General features: G+C 47.6%; 1 protein-coding gene across 1 annotated transcript in view; it reads left to right on the top strand.

Moving 5' to 3' along the window:
- Sdk1 (sidekick cell adhesion molecule 1) overlaps window positions 1-18,487 on the top strand; it is a 1,012,579-nt gene that overhangs the window by 883,873 nt on the left and 110,219 nt on the right. Inside the window, exons 25-28 of the mRNA XM_052168081.1 lie at window positions 633-870; window positions 8,483-8,598; window positions 10,559-10,748; window positions 13,732-13,830. Coding sequence (XP_052024041.1) covers window positions 633-870; window positions 8,483-8,598; window positions 10,559-10,748; window positions 13,732-13,830 — 643 coding nt within the window. The remainder of the gene's footprint in view (window positions 1-632; window positions 871-8,482; window positions 8,599-10,558; window positions 10,749-13,731; window positions 13,831-18,487) is intronic.

The raw sequence follows: 18,487 nt of genomic DNA, 5'->3' as shown, positions 1-18,487 counted from the left end.
TTAAAGGAAATTATTTCCGGCAAAAGTCACTAAAAGAATTTTGTTGAATTGACAGAAGAAAAGTTTCAGGGAAGGTAGATCAGAAAGTTGTAGGGATGAGGCCAGGAAGATGTGGCTCAGTATGTAAAGCCCCTATTGCCCAAGCACAAAGATCTGAATTCAGATCCCCAGCACCGTGGATAAAGGCAGTGAGGAGTGAGGAAGAGAGACTCCCTAGAGCTTGCTGACCAGCTGGTCCTGTCACATCCATATCATAATGACCAGTGTGGTACAGAAAGACTCTCGCATGAGGAGCACCCAAGGAGGCCTTCATCTTTTCTATTGCCTTTTGCTTTGGAGTTGCTGAGTTCCAGGTTTAGTGAGAAACCCTGTCTCAAAAAGTACAATGAAGAGTGGTAGAGAAAGACATCCAACATCAACCTCTGGCCCTCACAAACACATGCATGTGAACATGTACACATGTGTGCAACTCAGTGTGTGCACATGCACATACACTAGAAAGTTCTAAGAAAATTCACCCAAGAAACATGCTCTCTATGGAGTTAGACCCGTAGGATGGGTTTATTCTTGAAGACCTTCAAAGCTGATGGTTATGAGGTGTCCACTCATGCCAGCCTGTCCTTCATTGCCAGCCTCTGCCTGATTCCCAGTATAATGGGAACCCGGAGTCTGTGGGCTACAGGGTCAAGTACTGGCGTTCAGACCAACCATCCTCAACTCTGGCCCAAGTTGTCAATGACCGTCTGGAAAGGGAGCTGACTATCGAGGAGCTGGAGGAGTGGACAGAGTATGAATTGCGGATGCAGGCCTTCAACGCCATTGGGGCTGGGCCCTGGAGTGAGCTGGTGCGGGGCCGCACACGGGAGTCAGGTGAGAGGGAGGTAATGCAGGTATGGAGACGAGGTCCCTTCTGTGTCTCTGTAGAGATGGGGTTTGGTGGCCTTGGATTTCCATGTCCCTGGGTAACAGAGTCTTCTCATGTCTCACCTGTGTCTGAGCATCAAAGTGTTCTAGGCTTTGATGTCAAGCAAAGCTTTGTATCGGCTCTCTTAGTGTTTTGTTTTTGTTTTTGTGTTCCAGTTGCTGTGATAAAACACACTGGCAAAAGTAACTTAAGGGACAAAGGTATTATTTGGTTTACAGTTTGGTGGAGAAAGCATGGCAACAGGAGCGTCAGGCAGCTGGTTACATTGTATCCACAGCAGGTTACATTTGTACCCACAGCTGGTCACATTGTATCCACAGCTGGTCTCATTGCATTTGCAGCTGGCTACATTGTATCCACAGCTGGCTGCATTGTATCCACAGCCGGTTACATTGAGTCCACAACTGGTTACATTGTATCCACAGCTGGTCACATTGAATCCACAGCTGGTCACATTGTATCCACAGCTGGTCACATTGTATGCACAGCCATTTACATTGTATCTGCAGTTGATTACATTGTGTCCAATGAATGGTGCTGCTGAACTCACTTTCTCCTCCATACTCCATCCAGGACCTCAGGAAAGATAATGGCACTACTTCCTAAGTGGTTCTTCTTCCCGTAGTTAACATGCTCAAGATAACTCCTCATCGATATGGCTAGAGACTAACCTACTCCAGATAATCCTTCATAGGTGTGCCTACTCCTAGGTGCTTCTAGGGCCTGTCATATGAATATCCTATGTTAACCATCACCTACTCACATCTGTTCCTTTGGGTTTAAACAGGTGCTGGTCTTAATTTTATGATTTTTAAAGTTAATGATAATGTTCATTATCAATGATTAAACAAAATCAAGAAGCAAAATTTTTCCTGAGATGTCTTTAATATACCAGGCACTGAGCTACTGCTCTTCATGAATGAATGTATACAGCATGTTCAAGGGTCCAGCTGCAGTAAGAAGTGGGCCCCCGAATGGCTCAATACAGTGGCAGTTTGTGTCTCATTCGTTTGGATCCAAGAGGGGAATCCTGTTTGTTGGTGGCTGTCTTCTGCTGGGTCATTCAAGAATCCGGGTTCTGGTACACCATAAAATCACAGTGCTGGGATTACAGGCACACACCTGCCATGCTCCCCTGGCTGAGCCATATCCCAGACCCAGGGAACGCTCTGATTGCACAGTGTATGTATGGGGACCCAGAAATGCCCCAGTGAGCATTCCTACAGAATCACCATTGAGGTGACTGGTGTACCTCTGTGGGGACCCTGATTTAAAGTGGGGTTTCCAGGACCAGTCAGAGCTGTCTTCCAACTGTAGCTTTCATTATATCAACAAGAAGAAACACAAACTTCACTTGGCTGTGGTCACGTAGGTGCCTTAAAACCCTCTCATCTTCCTCAGCTGAGTCTGTGTGACAAGGAAGGGACCTGAAGACATTTTTAAAGTATAGTTTTAAATCCAGCAATAGGCAGACCATTAAAATGTTTCTTCATCAAAGAAACAAAACTTTTCATAGAAAACTAGAAAGCCATGGATAAAAAGTATTTTTTTTGAAGTTTTAAACTTATCAATAGGCACAAAAGAAAAGCAATAAAAATTTCCTATAGAAAGAGGAGCTATGCTGGAGTAGCCACTGTGGATCTTCCCTGGGTGTTTGCTGGCTCGAGTGTGTGCATGTGCACATGTACACGTGTGTGTGTGTGTGTGTGTGTGTGTGTGTGTGCACATAATGGAGGCCAGGGGCCAACCTCCTTTGTGACAAGGTCTCTCATTGATTTGGAACTTGTCACTTAGGCTGGACTGACTGACCATTGAGCACTGAGGATCCTTCTGCTTCAGCTTCCCCAGCAGTAGGCTCACAATTGAGAGCCAGCACACACACACACATACACACACACACACACACACACACACACACACACCGTGCGTAGTATATTTTGCCGGCATGTGTGTCTTATATGCCTGGTACTTGCTGACTCCAAAAGAGGGCATCAGAGCCCCTGGAACCATAGTTGTAGGCAGTTGTAAACTGCTCTGTGGGTGCTGGGAATTGAACCTGAGTCCTCTGGAAGAGCAGCCAGTGCTCTTAACTACTTCTTCTTGTTCTTGTTCTTGTTGTTGTTGTTGTTGTTGTTGTTGTTGTTCTTCTTCTTCTTCTTCTTCTTCTTCTTCTTCTTCTTCTTCTTTCTTCTTCTTGTTCTTGTTCTTCTTCTTCTTGTTCTTCTTCTTCTTGTTGTTCTGCTTCTTCTTCTGCTTGTTCTTCTTCTGCTTCTTCTTCTGCTTCTGCTTCTGCTTCTTCTTCTTCTGCTTCTTCTTCTTCTGCTTCTTCTTCTGCTTCTTCTTCTTCTGCTTCTTCTTCTGCTTCTTCTGCTTCTTCTTCTTCTTCTTCTTCTTTTTAAGATTTATTTATTTATTTATTATATGTTAGTACACTGTAGCTGTCTTCAGAAACTCCAGAAGAGGGCATCAGATCTTGTTACAGATTGTTGTGAGCCACTATGTGGTTGCTGGGATTTGAACTCAGGACCTTCAGAAGAGCAGTCAGTGCTCTTAACTGCTGCGCCATCTCTCCAGCTCCCTGCTCTTAACTTCTGAGCCATCTTTCTAGCTCCCTGTTTTAAAACAAACAAACAAACAACAACAACATGTGTACTGAGAATCAAACTCAGCCCTCATGAGTGTAAGGCAAACATTTTACTGTCTGAGCCTTCCTCTAAGCAACTCATGAGCCTCTCTAGGACCCAGCCCTCAGTGCCAATGCAGGGACAGAGGGGCCAGCCTGGAATCCAGGGATGCTGGGGGAGAGCCCAGAGTCCTTTTTGGAGACAGTGTTCTTCCATAGGGGACCAAGGGTGCCTGCCACAGAGATCCACCTGTGTCTGCCTTAGCAGTGCAGAAAACAGATGAGTCCAGCACAGCCTGTGCCTGTGTTGAGTTTGGGTTCTGATAGGTGCTATATATGTGGTCTGGATGCTCCCAGAAGAGAAATTAATGTACAAGTCTGACTGCAGAACCCCAAAAGCACAAAGAACAACAACAAAAAGGTAGATCAATCAGGCCCCATCGAAATTAAAGTGTCAGACCTTTAAATAGAAATATAGAAAATATCATATGGGAAATGGAAAAAATCCTCAACTGGAAGATACTTCTCCAAGCACTGTCTGACAAAGGGTTCAGCTATAAATATCCAACACCTCTTCCTTCACGATGAAAAGGCAAATAATCCTATTAAGAATGGAGTAAATGCCTGAACAGACAGTTCTCCAGAGACAGAGACAAATGGCTAATAGGCTCATGGGGAGGGGCTCAGCATCATTAGCCAGGAAGGAGATGCAAATCCAAGTCATAAGGAGACGCCACTTCATACCCATAGTAAGGTCAAAATCAAAAACACGACAGAGTGATTGCTCGCAGGGTGTGGAGAACTCAGAGCTTCCTACATTGGGCAGCAGTTGGCATCGTGCAAAATCTGAAACAGACTCACCATCCAACATGGCTGGCGCACTCTTAGGCATATCCCTATCTTGCGGTGACAGAATATGTGACAGGAAGCAAGCTTGTGGGAAGGAAGGGCTGGCTGTGACTCTTAGTCCTGGCCACAGTTGCAGTGGCAGGGAACATAGGCAGCAGGACCGTGATGCAGATGAAGTCGAAAAGAGGGTTCAGGAAGCGAAGAATACTAGCTCTCAGCTCACTTCTATCTCCTAGGCAGTCTGAGAACTTAACCCAGGGAACATGGTGCCCTCCTTCAGCCTGGGCCTCCTCACCTCTGCCAACCTAATCTAGATAATCCCTCACAGGCATGGACAAAGGCTAATCTAATGTTACCAAGGCCCATCAGGCAAAGGCACGTGGCCCCAAGCCTCACAACCTGAGTTCAATCCCCAGGACTCACAGACTAGAGAGACCCAACTCCTGCAGGTTGTCCTCTGACCTCCACATGCCTGCTATGGCATGTGAAGTCCTACCTACATGCATGTGTATAACACCCAGCACATCCACACATGCACGCATGCACAAATTAGTGTAATAATCTCGCAATCCTAGATGGAGGTTAGAAACAAAACCAAACATTTTGAACCACATGGAAATGATCTGGAATAGTACCTGGAAGTGTGGCCTAATGGTCTGGGACAATCTGTGACATACTGTAATGATAAATGGGACTAGAAAAGTCATACAGGGAGCAGTGGTGAACAGCAGGGAGAACTCCCTTGCAGAGAAAACAGGCGGAGAAAGAGGAAATAAGAAAGCTGGACCATTTTGTTTCTGATGAAAGGGGAATTTCTAAGAACATATCAAGACTTACGATAAAATGGAAAAGAAGTTGAATATACCTTGGAACAGATAATGGGTACAATTCTTCTTCTTTACACCTTCAAAAATAAGAAAAGGGGTAGGCTTTGTCCCAGGGGAATTTGAATCCACTAAATCTAGCAATAAGTCATTTCCTGTTCTTAACAGCCCTATCTGGCAGGCTCTCTCCTAGTGGGAAACTGCAAGGTTCAAAGCCCATTGCAAAGTCACCAGGCTGTCCTGGCTCTTTGGGGACACAGCTGGGCTTCCTGTAAGTGAATGCTTATATAACCACATCTCCAAAAATCAGCAGTGGCTTGTGGGTCTGTAGTAAGAAATAGGCACTTAGAGCTGCCAAGATTGGCCCTACAGGAAGCAGGTAGGGGTACAAGAGGTGGACCAATTGGGTTGCTATGACAATGCCCCCCCCCCTCTTTACAGACAGGGACAGTTTTCAGAACACAACACAAATGTAGTAAGCATACAACACATCTGGGGTTGTGATTTTATTTTAAATCAAGTTCGAAAATAGGGTCTATTACATGCTTCCATGCTTGTAACAATAGCAACTCCTTTGTTCTTAGTGATCCAGGGTACTGTTTTATCACTTTATAAAAATTAAAATAAGCACCCGTGTAAATAGTTTTTCAGACAAGACCATAGTAGCATGTGAGGTGTCTGCAGGTAGACCACAGGGAGACATGGCTGTAAGATGTGTGTTACAGACAAGCCCTTTGCTGCTGAGAACTCAGTCAAGCCATCTAACATTTTTTAGGAAAACATGAACAAATGGCTGATCACCCCAGATGGTGCACCAGCTACACACCAAAGTGACAGTTACCCCCAGACCAACTTAAGGAACCAGTGAGCTCAATGTACTCCCTTATAGCACCGGTGAAGGGTTACTGACAGGATCGTAGGTGTCCCAAAGCAGCTGCGTTGCCATGATCCCACCCCATCATGGGCAATGACTTCATCAAAACTGCAGCACAGAGTTCCCGTTTCAGTCAGCTTTCAACTTCTTGTATAACCTAGCATCTCCCATGATGCCTTGCAGCTGAGGAAAGGCAGGAGAGAGAAATGACTGGAATCTTAGGCAAGGGTTCCTGTGACCCACCCTTCCCCTCTTCCAACTTGAAAATATCAGTAGCTCCATGAACCAATTGGCCTAGATCCCTGTGATGGTCTATATTGTCAATTTGACAGGATCTACAATCACTTAGGAGGCAAGCCCCAGCTTACCTGTGAAGGATTATCTGGACTGAGCTAACTGAAATGGGAAGACACACCCTAAGTGTGGGCGGCACCATTCCCTAGGCTGGGGCCCTGAACTGAATAAACAGGAGAAAGTGAGTGGGGCACCAGCATTCATCTTGCGGCTTCATGACTGTGTTTGCCATGTGAGCGGCTGCCTCATGCTCCTACCGCCATTGCCTGACCCACCACCATGGACTGCGTACCCTCAAACTGTGAGCCAAAACCAACCCTTGCTCCCTTAAGTTGCTTTTATCAGGATATTTTATCACAGCAATAGAAAAGAAGTCAACATACTCCCTCATTGTCGGGATGGAATGATCGTGTTCTAAGGCAGCGATCCTTGCCTGCGATGTGTGTACCCTCATACACATCAGTGCCACCTCACTAGATGAATAAGTGAAAGCGTGACTTCCAACTGCCACGCCTGGGAAGACGTTTCATCTTCTAGTTGGGATGACTGCCAATTATTGCTCTTTCAAACATCAGGGGGATCACTGAGCTCCATCCTCAGCGATGTACACACGCAGTGTTCTTACTGGGGCATCACAGACCCATCCTGGCCCGGGATCTGAGGCTGAGTGGTTAGGAGAGGGTATCTAGGATGAGGTATCAGGTGTCTCGGAGGGACGGATGAGACGCTGCCTCTGTGGTGCTGGACAGAAAGCTAGCCTTTCTCAGGGTGGATGGACAGTGGCTTCTGCCATGACTTTCCCTCCAGAAAGATTCCTGGGGGTGGAGAAAGGGGCAAAGGTGGATGTCACCCCATACCCATGCCCAGTGTCATTCAACAGCTTGCTCTGTTGGGCTGTGACTTGAATGGCATCTCCCTTCCTCCCGTCCCCCTTCTCTGTCAGTATACACTGCTGGCTATAAACTTGACCCAAAACTCAGGGTTGACCTCTGGTCTCTATATTGCATGTATGCATATGCACCAAAGTGTGTGTGCGCGCGCGCACACACACACACAGAGAGAGAGAGAGAGACAGACAGACAGACAGACAGACAGACAGAGATGCACACCTGCAAACCCACAGACACACAGAAACATTTACACAAGAGATACACACATGGAGTGCATGCATACTTATACACACACACACACACACACACACACACACACACCACAATAAATACAATGAAATACAGTTTTTCTCAGCCTTACATTTCCAGGCCCAGGGCTGTAACCCAATAGTAGACTACTTGCCAAGCATGTGTGAGACCCCAGGATCTGTCCCCAGTACTAAAAGCACAGAACAGACAGCCAAATAGATCCAACTGAGTTCTCTGTTTATCTTCAGAAAGGAGTGGATACACCTGCTTCCCCTGATTATTCGGGATTAAACTCCATTAGGAATCTGAGATATACACAGGTACTAGGCCAGGCTCTCCTGGCCCTCCCCTCATATGCGGCAACATAATCCCTGGGTCCGTCCCTCTGTCCATCACCTCACCCCACCACTGTCTGCTTCCTCTGTCCAACCCTTATGGACCTCCATGTTTAGCTAGTGAACTAGAATCCATCTGAAATCGAGGAATTCCAATTCAAGGTAAAAGCCTGCAGCTCTTTAAGTTATTATCCGAAACAGACGGAGAGCATTTTCTTGCTGCCCAGGCTCAGGTAGAATTGAGTTCTAAATACCCAGGATTTATGGAATTTGTTGCTCATATTAAAGAGATTTACATATGTGCTGTGCACCTATAGGCTTATCAGATCCACCATGAACACTTAGAGAATCACTGCTGTTTCAAGGACAGATCAAGTAGTGTGTGTGTGTGTGTGTGTGTGTGTGTGTGTGTTATGCATGCATGTGTGTTGTGTATGTGTGCAGGGGTACATGAGTATGGTGTGTGTATACATATGCATTTGCATGTGTGTGATGTGTATGCGTGCACATGTGTGTGTGTGTGTGTGTGTGTGTGTATGAGTGTATGAGTGTAAATGGCCCTCTGTTCATAGAAGGCAAGAGACCGTTGAAACTAATTGTGTGACATATTCTTTTGCAGTTCCTTCAGCAGCTCCTGAAAATGTGTCTGCAGAGGCTGTCAGCTCCACCCAGATCCTACTGACTTGGGCTTCAGTTCCTGAGCAGGACCAGAATGGGCTTATCCTAGGCTACAAGGTACATGTTTAAGGTGACATTACTCACCTTCAGGGCCAGTAGTAAAGTGCCACAGATCTGTCACTTGAGCAAAGAAGAGTTCCTAACGTTATTAGCTGTCTTGTCTGGGAAAGATGGACTGGGAGAAGTGGTTTCTAGGCATCAGTCAGGAAACAAATACAAGCAAGACCCTGACCAGCAAGCCAGGTCCTGGCTCTGTCTATGCTGCCTGAGGCACCTGGGCCCTTGGACCAGAAATGGATGCAGCTTCTGTCTCTGACTTTATGAAAGAGCATGACAGTGGTGGTCACTCAAAAGTTGCTTTGAGAAATTAGGGACAGTATGGGAAGTGGCCCCTGCTTCTTCAGAGTGCTGAGTTGTGATGGGCACAGGCAGGGCTGACTTCTGTTGGAGTTGGACCTTCCTAGCTTCTCTGGGTCCCATCTTATAAGCTGCTACCTAGAATCTTTAAAGCCTATTTCTTTCTCCTCTGTCAAAGGTGACCAGTACTCTGTCAAAGATGACCTTGCTCTGTCTATAGCTCTAGTCTCACAAGCAGCACAATGACCTTCTCTGGATCTGGTCACTAATGCTATAATGGGGTGATTGGCTGGACTGGAGCAGTAGACTAGAATCCCCCAATGAGGGGCTTAGGTGTGGCTAAGTGGTAGAGCCCTTGCCTAGAATCCCCCAGGGAGGGGCTGGGGCGTGGCTCAATGGTAGAGCCCTTGCCTAGAATCCCCTGGGGAGGGGCTGGGGCGTGGCTCAGTGGTAGAGCCCCTGCCTAGAATCCCCCAGTGAGGCGCTCAGGTGTGGTTTAGTGACCAATTGCTTGTCCAGCATTCACGAGCCCCTAGATTCAATCCCTAGTACAGTAAGAAGTCCCTTCCACATACCATCAATAGATTTTTAAGCATTCTCTTCTCTTGTCATTCAGTAACTGTTTTTTTTTTCTACTTTGGGGGCAGAAAGGGGGCATCTAATTATTATCAGACAGGATCTCACACTGTAGCTCAGGTTAGCCTGGAACTCACTATAGAGCATCAGCTAACCTTGAACGCATAGCAGTCCTCCAGCCTGGTCTTTCAAAGTGCTGGGATGACAGGCTTACCCACTGTGCCCAGGTGCCTTTCTCTCATTAAATGCCAATTGCTTTTTTTCTAACCCGTGCTCATATGCATTCCATCTCTGCAAGTATTCTAATGGCTCCCTTCTGGATCTGTGCGATGTGTGTGCCACAGAGACACGACACTGGAAGCCTCCTGCCCCATCAGTCCTGTTTAGCAGGCTCAGTGGACAAAGCTCCTCCCCGCCCTCCGGGTTCCCACAGTGAGGCAGTTCGTGGGCTGTTCCCAGTGTCTGCCCAGGGACGCTCTCTCTGAGGCTCTTAGATCACTCACCTTGGAGAGAGGCCAGAGGGGATGAACTTAGAAGACCAAGGAGTGAAGTTAGAGGAGGGCCTGGAGGAGCCATCTCAGGCCATCCCTGTTAGGGGGCAAGCCTCAGGTACATGTGGGGAAGAGCAGCTGCTGGGGCAAGAACCCCAAGATTTTTGATTCAAGGGACTTCTTGGAGCCACAGACTCCACTTATAGGAATCACAAGGTCTGTGCCCAGTATCAAGTCCCTGCTTCAGTGGGAGCCCTTGGCATGGCTGTGGTGGAGAGCTTCAGATCTTGCCAAACCGTGCCCAGGCAGCCAAATCACCAAGCTACGGGCAGAGCAGTGTGACGGCAGCCACTCTTCTGGAGTCTAGTTGCCTCCTGGTCAACTTCCCCCTTGATTGCCAGTGGATAGAAATGAGGTCCAAAACTTCTTCAGCACAGCTGCCCTCACAAAGCTGCCACCACCCAGTGGGTTGGGTGGTCCTTGCCAGTCAACGCTGTGCACAGGGAGTGCCCTTCCAAGCACACACAGCTGTGCACAGGGAGTGCCCTTCCAAGCACACACTGAGCCGTAACCATCCGCACGCACTGCTTCAGGTTCTGTACCGTGCCAAAGACCTGGACCCAGAGCCCAGAAGCCACGTGGTCCGAGGGAATCACACGCAGTCTGCGCTGCTGGCCGGCCTGCGAAAGTTCGTGGTCTATGAGCTCCAAGTGCTGGCGTTCACACGGATCGGGAATGGGGTCCCCAGTGCACCCCTCATCTTGGAGCGCACCAAAGATGACAGTAAGTACACGGCTGGCCCTGCTGCCTCCTGGCTTAGTTTTTCCAATCCAAACAATTCAGATTGTGGTTGTTTTTTAATGTAAATTTTCAACCACCTTTTTTTTCCTAGTTAATGGAAACAAAACAAAAATTGTTTCCAGTCACTGGGCATGTATGTGGCCAATTTGAGCCTGGAGAGGAATTTTACAGCCCGATTATGAACTATGCTAACTACGCTGTGGGCAGGGGCTAGTGAGGGTTGGCCAGGTTGTGAACCACGAGTCTGTCCACTTATTAACAGCTCTGCAGACCTAGATAAAGCTCCTCCCTGGGCCTGTGTGCCCACCCTCCTGGGCACGGTGGGTCTCACCATTCGCATTTGGATTGTTAATTAAAAGTTTTTGCACAGAAAGTAGCACGTTTGACAGCACCCAGGGGTCCCCAGGTTCTGGTGCTTCCAGATTTGAGTAACAAGCACATCTTGCTGGCTTTGTTTTTATGGAAGTCTAAATCATCAGTAAATATGTTTTTCCACTTTGCAGATGTGAGACACTTAAAGGTTAGCTCCTTCACACGTTCGTTATTTAACAGGCCATAATGAATATGTCAGGGGGAAGATACTGATCTGCCTAAACACCCACCCCGGGATCAGAAGTGTCTGATGGGATGGAAACAACAATATGGTTGTTTAAGCATCTTTCTGGAATGGATAATGAGCTACAGCATGTTCTCCCTACTCGGTGGAGAGAGCCCTGTCTCCCTCATTCACACAGCCTCTGGATCCTGTTACCACTCTCACTGCTGTGACCAAATGCCTGAGTAGTAGCTTAACAGAAGAGGGCTAACTTAGTTCACAGTCTGAGGGTGCAGTCCATCATGGTGGGGAAAGCACAGTGGCAGGAGGGAGGCTCCTGGTCACTTTGTAACCACAGCCTGGAAGCAGGGAGGGGTGAACGCTGGTGCTCAGATGGCTTTCTTCTTATTATTCAGTCAGTGACCCCAACCCACAGGATGGTGTCGATCACAGCTACAATGAGCCTTCCCACCTCAGTTAGCCTCATCGAGAAAATCAGTCATGGACATGCTCAGAAGGCTGTCTCTTAGGTGATTTGGATCCTGTCACATTGACAGTCCAAACCACCACTGCCTCTGTGGGGTGATTCCTTCAGCTTTCTCTAAGACAAGAGGCTGGGGTAGATGGGAAGTGCAGGGGAAATAGTAACTGAGCCTCGGTAGCTGCAAGTTGTTCTGATCATTGCTTCAGTTTAGTCCTAAGAAAGGAAAGGAGAGACCTTTCAGAAACCGTCTCAATGTTCACTGCTATTATTCCTTCTAAGGACACATCTAGTCAGGCAATGATTTCCTTTTCTTTTATTGTTGTGTTATTTGTATAAACACATCTTCTCCCTTTACTTTGACACATCCATTCAGCCTCGGGGACAGCTCAGGAGGTCATTGGTATGCCACACTGGTGTTATAAATTAGTCCTGACACCCAAGCCTGTGACTTCCCTTGAACATTTATTTCACCCATGTATGGGTGTCATTACACACGTCCAAATTCACCCTCCCAGAATGGACAGTTCCCCATTCTGTTTCTGCATTGATTTGCTCCGTACGGATGCATGGAATCGATCCACGATCGAGTCCAATGAGAACGTCTCGCACTGGCCACACACTAACTTGCCTATCCATTTAAGCAAATATATTTTATGAGGGCTGAGACCCTATTATTCAATCGTTCCACAAGACATAACGGCGTTTTAAATTATCGGTGCACTGAACCACACAGAAGAATTATTATATGCATCTGTGAGCATCCACTCTTAATTTTCTAAGACAGGCCAAGGGAGGGGAGGCAAGCGTAGGCCAGGAAGGAGTAAAGGATGGTCAGCTGCTTCATCCGTGGCTGGGGCCTGGGGCTGGGGTTAAGGGGTAACTTGTTGTATTGGTTACGTGTGTTGTGGCTGTAACCTGACAAAGGCAAGGTAAGGGACGAAGGGTTACTTCGCTCACAGTTTGGGGGTACACAGTCCAGCATGGCGGTGAGAGCATGGTGGCCAGAGCATGAGGTGGCTGTCACAGTGCATCTGCAGGCAGGAAGCAGGGACAGGTGCACACTGGTACCCAGCCCACTTTCTCTTCCTTATTCAATCCCCTGGGATAGGGACACCCATATTCAGAGCGGGTCTTCCACCTCAGTGACCCCAATCTGGACAGCCCTTCACAGACATGGCCAGAGGTGTGTCTCCTAGGCGATTCTAGAGCATGCCAAGCTGACAGTCAGGAAGGACTGTCAAGTTGCCAAATACCTGCTCTGCAAATGTCAAACCCAGCAAAGGAATCTGGTCTCACATTGGTGAGATATTTACTTCAAAGCCATAAGTGACTCTCAGTCTAGTGTTGCCATGAGCTATTCTCTTACGTCCTGCAAGCATAGCTTCTGAGCATGGTTTTCAAAGTAAGATGGTCAGGATTCAAAATAAAGCTGCTTTTCAAAATCATTAGGGAGTCACACAGAGCCAGTGAGGGTCCAGAAGTCCTTCACTAAAAACACAGGCTGGGAAGGTAAAACGCATTTATCTTCCATAATGTGCCTGCTGAATGAGCATGAGGTCCTGAGTTCAAATCCCCTAAAACCCACATAAAAAGTCATGTATAAAATAAAAATTAAGGGCCTGGAGAGATGACTCAGCAGTTAAGAACGTTTTGGCTGTTCTTTCAGAGGACCTGTGTTCAATTCCTACCACCCATATTGGGCAGCTCACAACTGCAAGTAACTCTAGCCCCAGGGGATCTGATACCTTCTTCTGGCCTGAATAGGTAGCTAAACACATGCAACTTATATCACAGATCTTTACACATAATAAACAAATAAATAAACAAATCTTTTTAAAAGAAAAATAAAAACGTGGGACCACCACAGCGGAATGACGGCAGCCATCAGAGCTCGAGGCTGTCCGCAGAACCCCATGTGACTCCTGTCTCACTGTGCTCTTCTTCAGCCCCGGGTCCTCCTGTGCGGCTGGTGTTCCCCGAAGTAAGACTTACTGCAGTGCGGATTGTGTGGCAGCCTCCAGAGGAGCCCAATGGTGTGATTCTGGGTAAGAAATATTTTGTGTATGTGGAGGCTGGGGGGCGGGGTGGCAGAGAGAAAGGGCAGGAGATTTGCTCTCTCCTGTTTCTATTAGACAATGGGTGGGTAGACATAAATCACGCCCGCAGCAGCCAGCATCTCCTGGACACCAAGCAAGCATCATAGGCCTCCTTTGTCCCCAAGCAGGGCACCGAGGCTTTCTCCTGGATGAAATTTACATTGTATTAACCCAGAATTCCCTCCGCCTGTTTGCAGTCCGTGGCAAACCCATTTGCAACCAGCCTCCCCCCACTTGGGACTGCACCGATGTTATTTAGGAAATGGCAGGCTAGTTTTTCATAGCGAATGTTGACCTGGCGCCTGGAAACATCTTCTCTCACTATGAGGCCTGCACCAACCCACAGCTGGGAGAGGCTGCTGGGAGACGCAGCTCTGATAAGATTGACAGAAAGCCAGCAGATGGTGTTTTAAAGCATTATCAGTACCTTCATTTATTACTTACTTAGTCAAATTAAAGACTCGACGTTTGTTACCCTTGCCTGGTGGAACATTGGACTGAGTGAGGTCCAGTCATTCTCAGATCTCCCACAAGCCTTTAGGAAGACAGCTAGAGTTATGTTACACATGACGACTGACACAATCCAGAGTCACTAACTGTCCTGCAAGCCAGCTTTGGACAGAGGTTGGGGTGAGTGACATGCTGATTCGGAACTGAGTCTCAGGGTGGCGGGGTGACTTCCTCAGCCCTGGGAGCAGGGAAGGCACCTCTGGTGGTTTCTGCCCGAGAGTGGAGACAGATCCAGAGTATCACCAAGTGCCCTGCATGTGCTGGAGAGTGTGTGTGACTTAGGGACTCATCGCTGTGAAGAGACACCATGGCCAAGGCAACTCTTATAAAGCACACCATTTCATTGGGGCTGGCTTACAGTGTCCCAGGTTCAGTCCATTATCATCAAGGCGGGAACCATAGCAGCATCAAGGCAGGCATGGTGCTGGAGAAGGAGCAGAGAGTTCTGCTTCTTGATCCCAAAGGCATTCAGGAAGAGAGGGAGACCATCTTCTGCAGACAGCCAGGAGGGTCTCTCTTACTCACTGGGGGGAGCTTGAGCATTTGAGCCCTCGAAGGCCACCTATATAGTGATGCACTTCCTCCAACCAGACCATACCTCCTAATAGTGCCACTCCCCATGGGCCAATTATTCAAACCACTACTGTGTTACTACACATGGAAAAACAGGCATTTCAAGAGTAGGGTCAACAGAGCGGTGACACACGCCTTTAATCCCAGCACTTGGGAGGCAGAGGCAGGTGGATTTTTGAGTTCAAGGCCAGCCTGGTCTACTGAGTGAGTTCCAGGACAGCCAGGGCTATACAGAGAAACACTGTCTCTAAAAACAAAAAAACAAAAAACAAAACAAAACAAAGAGTAGGGTCCCAAACTCCAAGTATCGTTGCAGACCTGCATCACCAGTGACATCTGTGGTCCCCATTCACAGGAGACTCCGAGTCAGTATGCAATTTCCAGTGAAATTCTTCATCTGAAACGATGGGCCAGTGGCAAACGTCTCTGATGTCAGCTGCTTTTGATCTTGCCTGTCTAAGACTTAGTTTGAAGAAAGTATTCACTTTTATTAAAGATAGATTCAGGAGCTGGAGAGAAGACTCAGGAATTGAAAGTGCTGGCTACTCTTTCAGAGGACCTGGGGTTGATTCCCATGTGACAGCAAACATCCATCTGGCTCCAATTCCAGGATATCTGACACCTTCTGATATTCATGGGCATCAGGCACACACATGGTATATGGTCATACATGAAGGCAAGACATCCATATACATGAAACAAAAATAAATCTCAAAAAAGTTAAGGAAATTCAGGACCAGAGAGATGCCTCAGTCAGTAGTATTTGCTATGCAAACATGAGAACCCCAGTTGGGTCCCCTAAAACCCATGAAAAAGAAATTTTCAGGCATGGTAGCATATGTCTGTGATCCTGGCATCATGAAGATGAATCCTGTGGGCTCACTAGCCAGGCAGCCTTGCCAAATTGTGAAGTCCCAGGCCAGTGAGAGACCCTGCCTCAAAAGATGAAAGGCACTTGTTTCAGAAGCAAGGTGGTTAGCACTGGAGGAACCACACCTAAGTGTCTTCAGTACTCTGTGTGTACATACACATGCATGTCCATTTTCATGTGTGTATGTGTGTGTATGCATCTGCCACACACGCACACACACCCATACCTGAAAACCCATGTATCTCCAGTAGCCCAGAGGCCCCAAAGGCATGTTTGAGTGAAGCATTTGCTTATCTTTAGGATGGGCCTGGGTGACACCATGTCATCCACTCAAGGAGGTGTGTGGCAATCTTCACTCCCTGACTTCCATTGCAGTGTCTCTGCAGCCTCCAGATACAAGTATTGCTGTAAGCAAAGATCTCCTGAACCTGGTGGCCTTGAGGTTGCTGGTGCTTTCAGCCACAATTGTGCCTCCCCAACCCCATTAAAATGAACTCTGACTGAAAAAGGTAGTGGGCCACATCTGGAATCGGCACCATGGCCTCAGGCCATGGCTAGGGAAGTGGCCTCAAAGCAGGTGGCCAACGCAGAGGCAAACCATGCTTTCAGAAGAGCCTACTCTCAGCATGACAACAGGCCCCAGAATGAGTTGTCCCCAGAAGGCCACACCAAAACAGGCAACATTTTCAGAGGTGCAAAATAATAGAATTCTGGTCTGTCACCTGGAGTCCCAGAGGCCTAAAGACTGTTTTCTATGAAGAAGTAGGTTCCTGGAGCTCCACCCTGCCCCAAGACTCTGGCTTTCATCCCCAGCCCTACTGACCCTATCCCCTCTGACCCCAGTCACTGTCACCTCCTAGGTCCTCTCTCTGTGTATATCACTGCTCTGGGACTACATGCTATTACACATACGACCTGATACACACATGGATGAGACAGCTTTGCTCTGATAACCAGTGCCTCCCATGCAAATACAGAGTCAGAGTCATACCTGGGGTCCTTCTGTAAGACTCCTATCTGCTGCTGCTATAATCAAATGCCGGTGACTGTGTAGTTTGCAAAGAATAAAGGTTTATTCTCCTCAGGTTTGCAGTGCTTCTGCAACCAGTAAAATGTTAAATCCTAAGATTTTAAAATGAGCCTAGTGCCCCAGGTGGACAATGAGGCTGGGCCTAGTGGGATTTGTAGCTTCCCATACCCCACAGGAATGATGACATTTTCAGTGCAGTATTAAAGGGAGGTGCTTAAGGAAAGGGGATATATACAGTTTTCTGGGGATGGAGGGCTAAGGTGGAAAGGCTGCACCTGGGGAGTGCCTTGCTCTTGGTGGGGATTCTGTAGAGGTCACATGGTGTGTGTGGCATGTACAAGAGAGAGTGAACAGGACTTGTTATAGAACCTGCAATGTAGTCTATAATCCTCAAACCTCATGCTAAAAAACAAAAAGCTAGGCTTGGTGGTGCACACTCGCAGTCCACACACTAGCTCCAAAGACAAGAGACAGGAGGATGGCAGGGCTCCCCGTCCAGCCACCATAGCCTACTCAGTGAGCTCCCAGCCACTGAGAGACCCTAAGGAATGACACTGAAGCTGACCTCTGATCATGCACACACTCTCAGGTACATACATGGACATGCATGGACACACATGCATGTACATACCCATACACATTCACATACACACATACATGCAAAATAAAAAAAAATAACTAAATAAGACGACATTTACAACAGACCCACCATCCAGGATCTGGCGAATGCACTAATGCCTTAGCTTGTGACTGTACCTGGTTGCTCATGGTTCACCTCGGAAAGGATCCACCTGTGGACCCCACCTCCCAGCCCCTCACTGAGGATGGACTCTGAGTAGGAGCTCTGTGGGGATGGTCAGCCTGCAGCATGCTCTTCTGCAAGAATGCCACCTGCCATCTCGTCACCTGTCTGTAGCTGGCAGCCACCCTCCTCTCTGCACTCAGGGAGGATACCTCGATCCCCACCATCTCACTGTCTAGAAGCTCACTTCTAAATATTTGTCATTTACTCTTCAATGTGTCTCAAAGCATTGGTGCTGGTCACAGAAGCACCCATAAGGTGTGATTTAGTTCACAGTACCATGCCAGGTCACATCTGTCAGGCCTGGGCTGGTAATGTTCCAGGACTGTCTATACAAAGGGAAGGGTATAAGGACCCCTCACTTGTTCTTGTCGGGAATGTCAGCTGTGTAGCCTCTAGAGAGCCACACATGGGGAAGATGAGCAGAGCCACCTCCATCCCAGTCATTCTTGCCTCTAGACATTGTGCCCAAAGGAAACTCTACAACAGCGGTTCTCAACCTGTGGGTCTCGACCCCTTCGGAGGTCACATATCAGATATTCTGAATATCAAATGTTTACAGTACAATTGCAGTTACGAAGTAGCAACAAAATAAGTTTATGGTTAGGGGAGTCACCGCAACATGAGGAGCTGTATCGAAGGGTCACAGCATTACAAAAGTTGAGACTGCTCTGTGGGGTTGGGGGTGTAGCTCAGACGACAGAGTACGAATTTCACGTGTGAAACCCTGGATGAGCTGCATGGTGGCACACACCTGTCATCCCACTACTCAGGATGTGGAGGCAGGAGGATCTGAAAGTAAGTGAATGGTTATCCTCAG

The sequence above is a fragment of the Apodemus sylvaticus genome, chromosome 22 (genome assembly GCF_947179515.1).
Source record: "Apodemus sylvaticus chromosome 22, mApoSyl1.1, whole genome shotgun sequence".
NCBI classification, from domain to species: Eukaryota; Metazoa; Chordata; class Mammalia; order Rodentia; family Muridae; genus Apodemus; species Apodemus sylvaticus.
The sequence above is the reverse complement of the archived record's forward strand: the minus strand, read 5'-3'. Positions and strand labels throughout refer to the sequence as shown.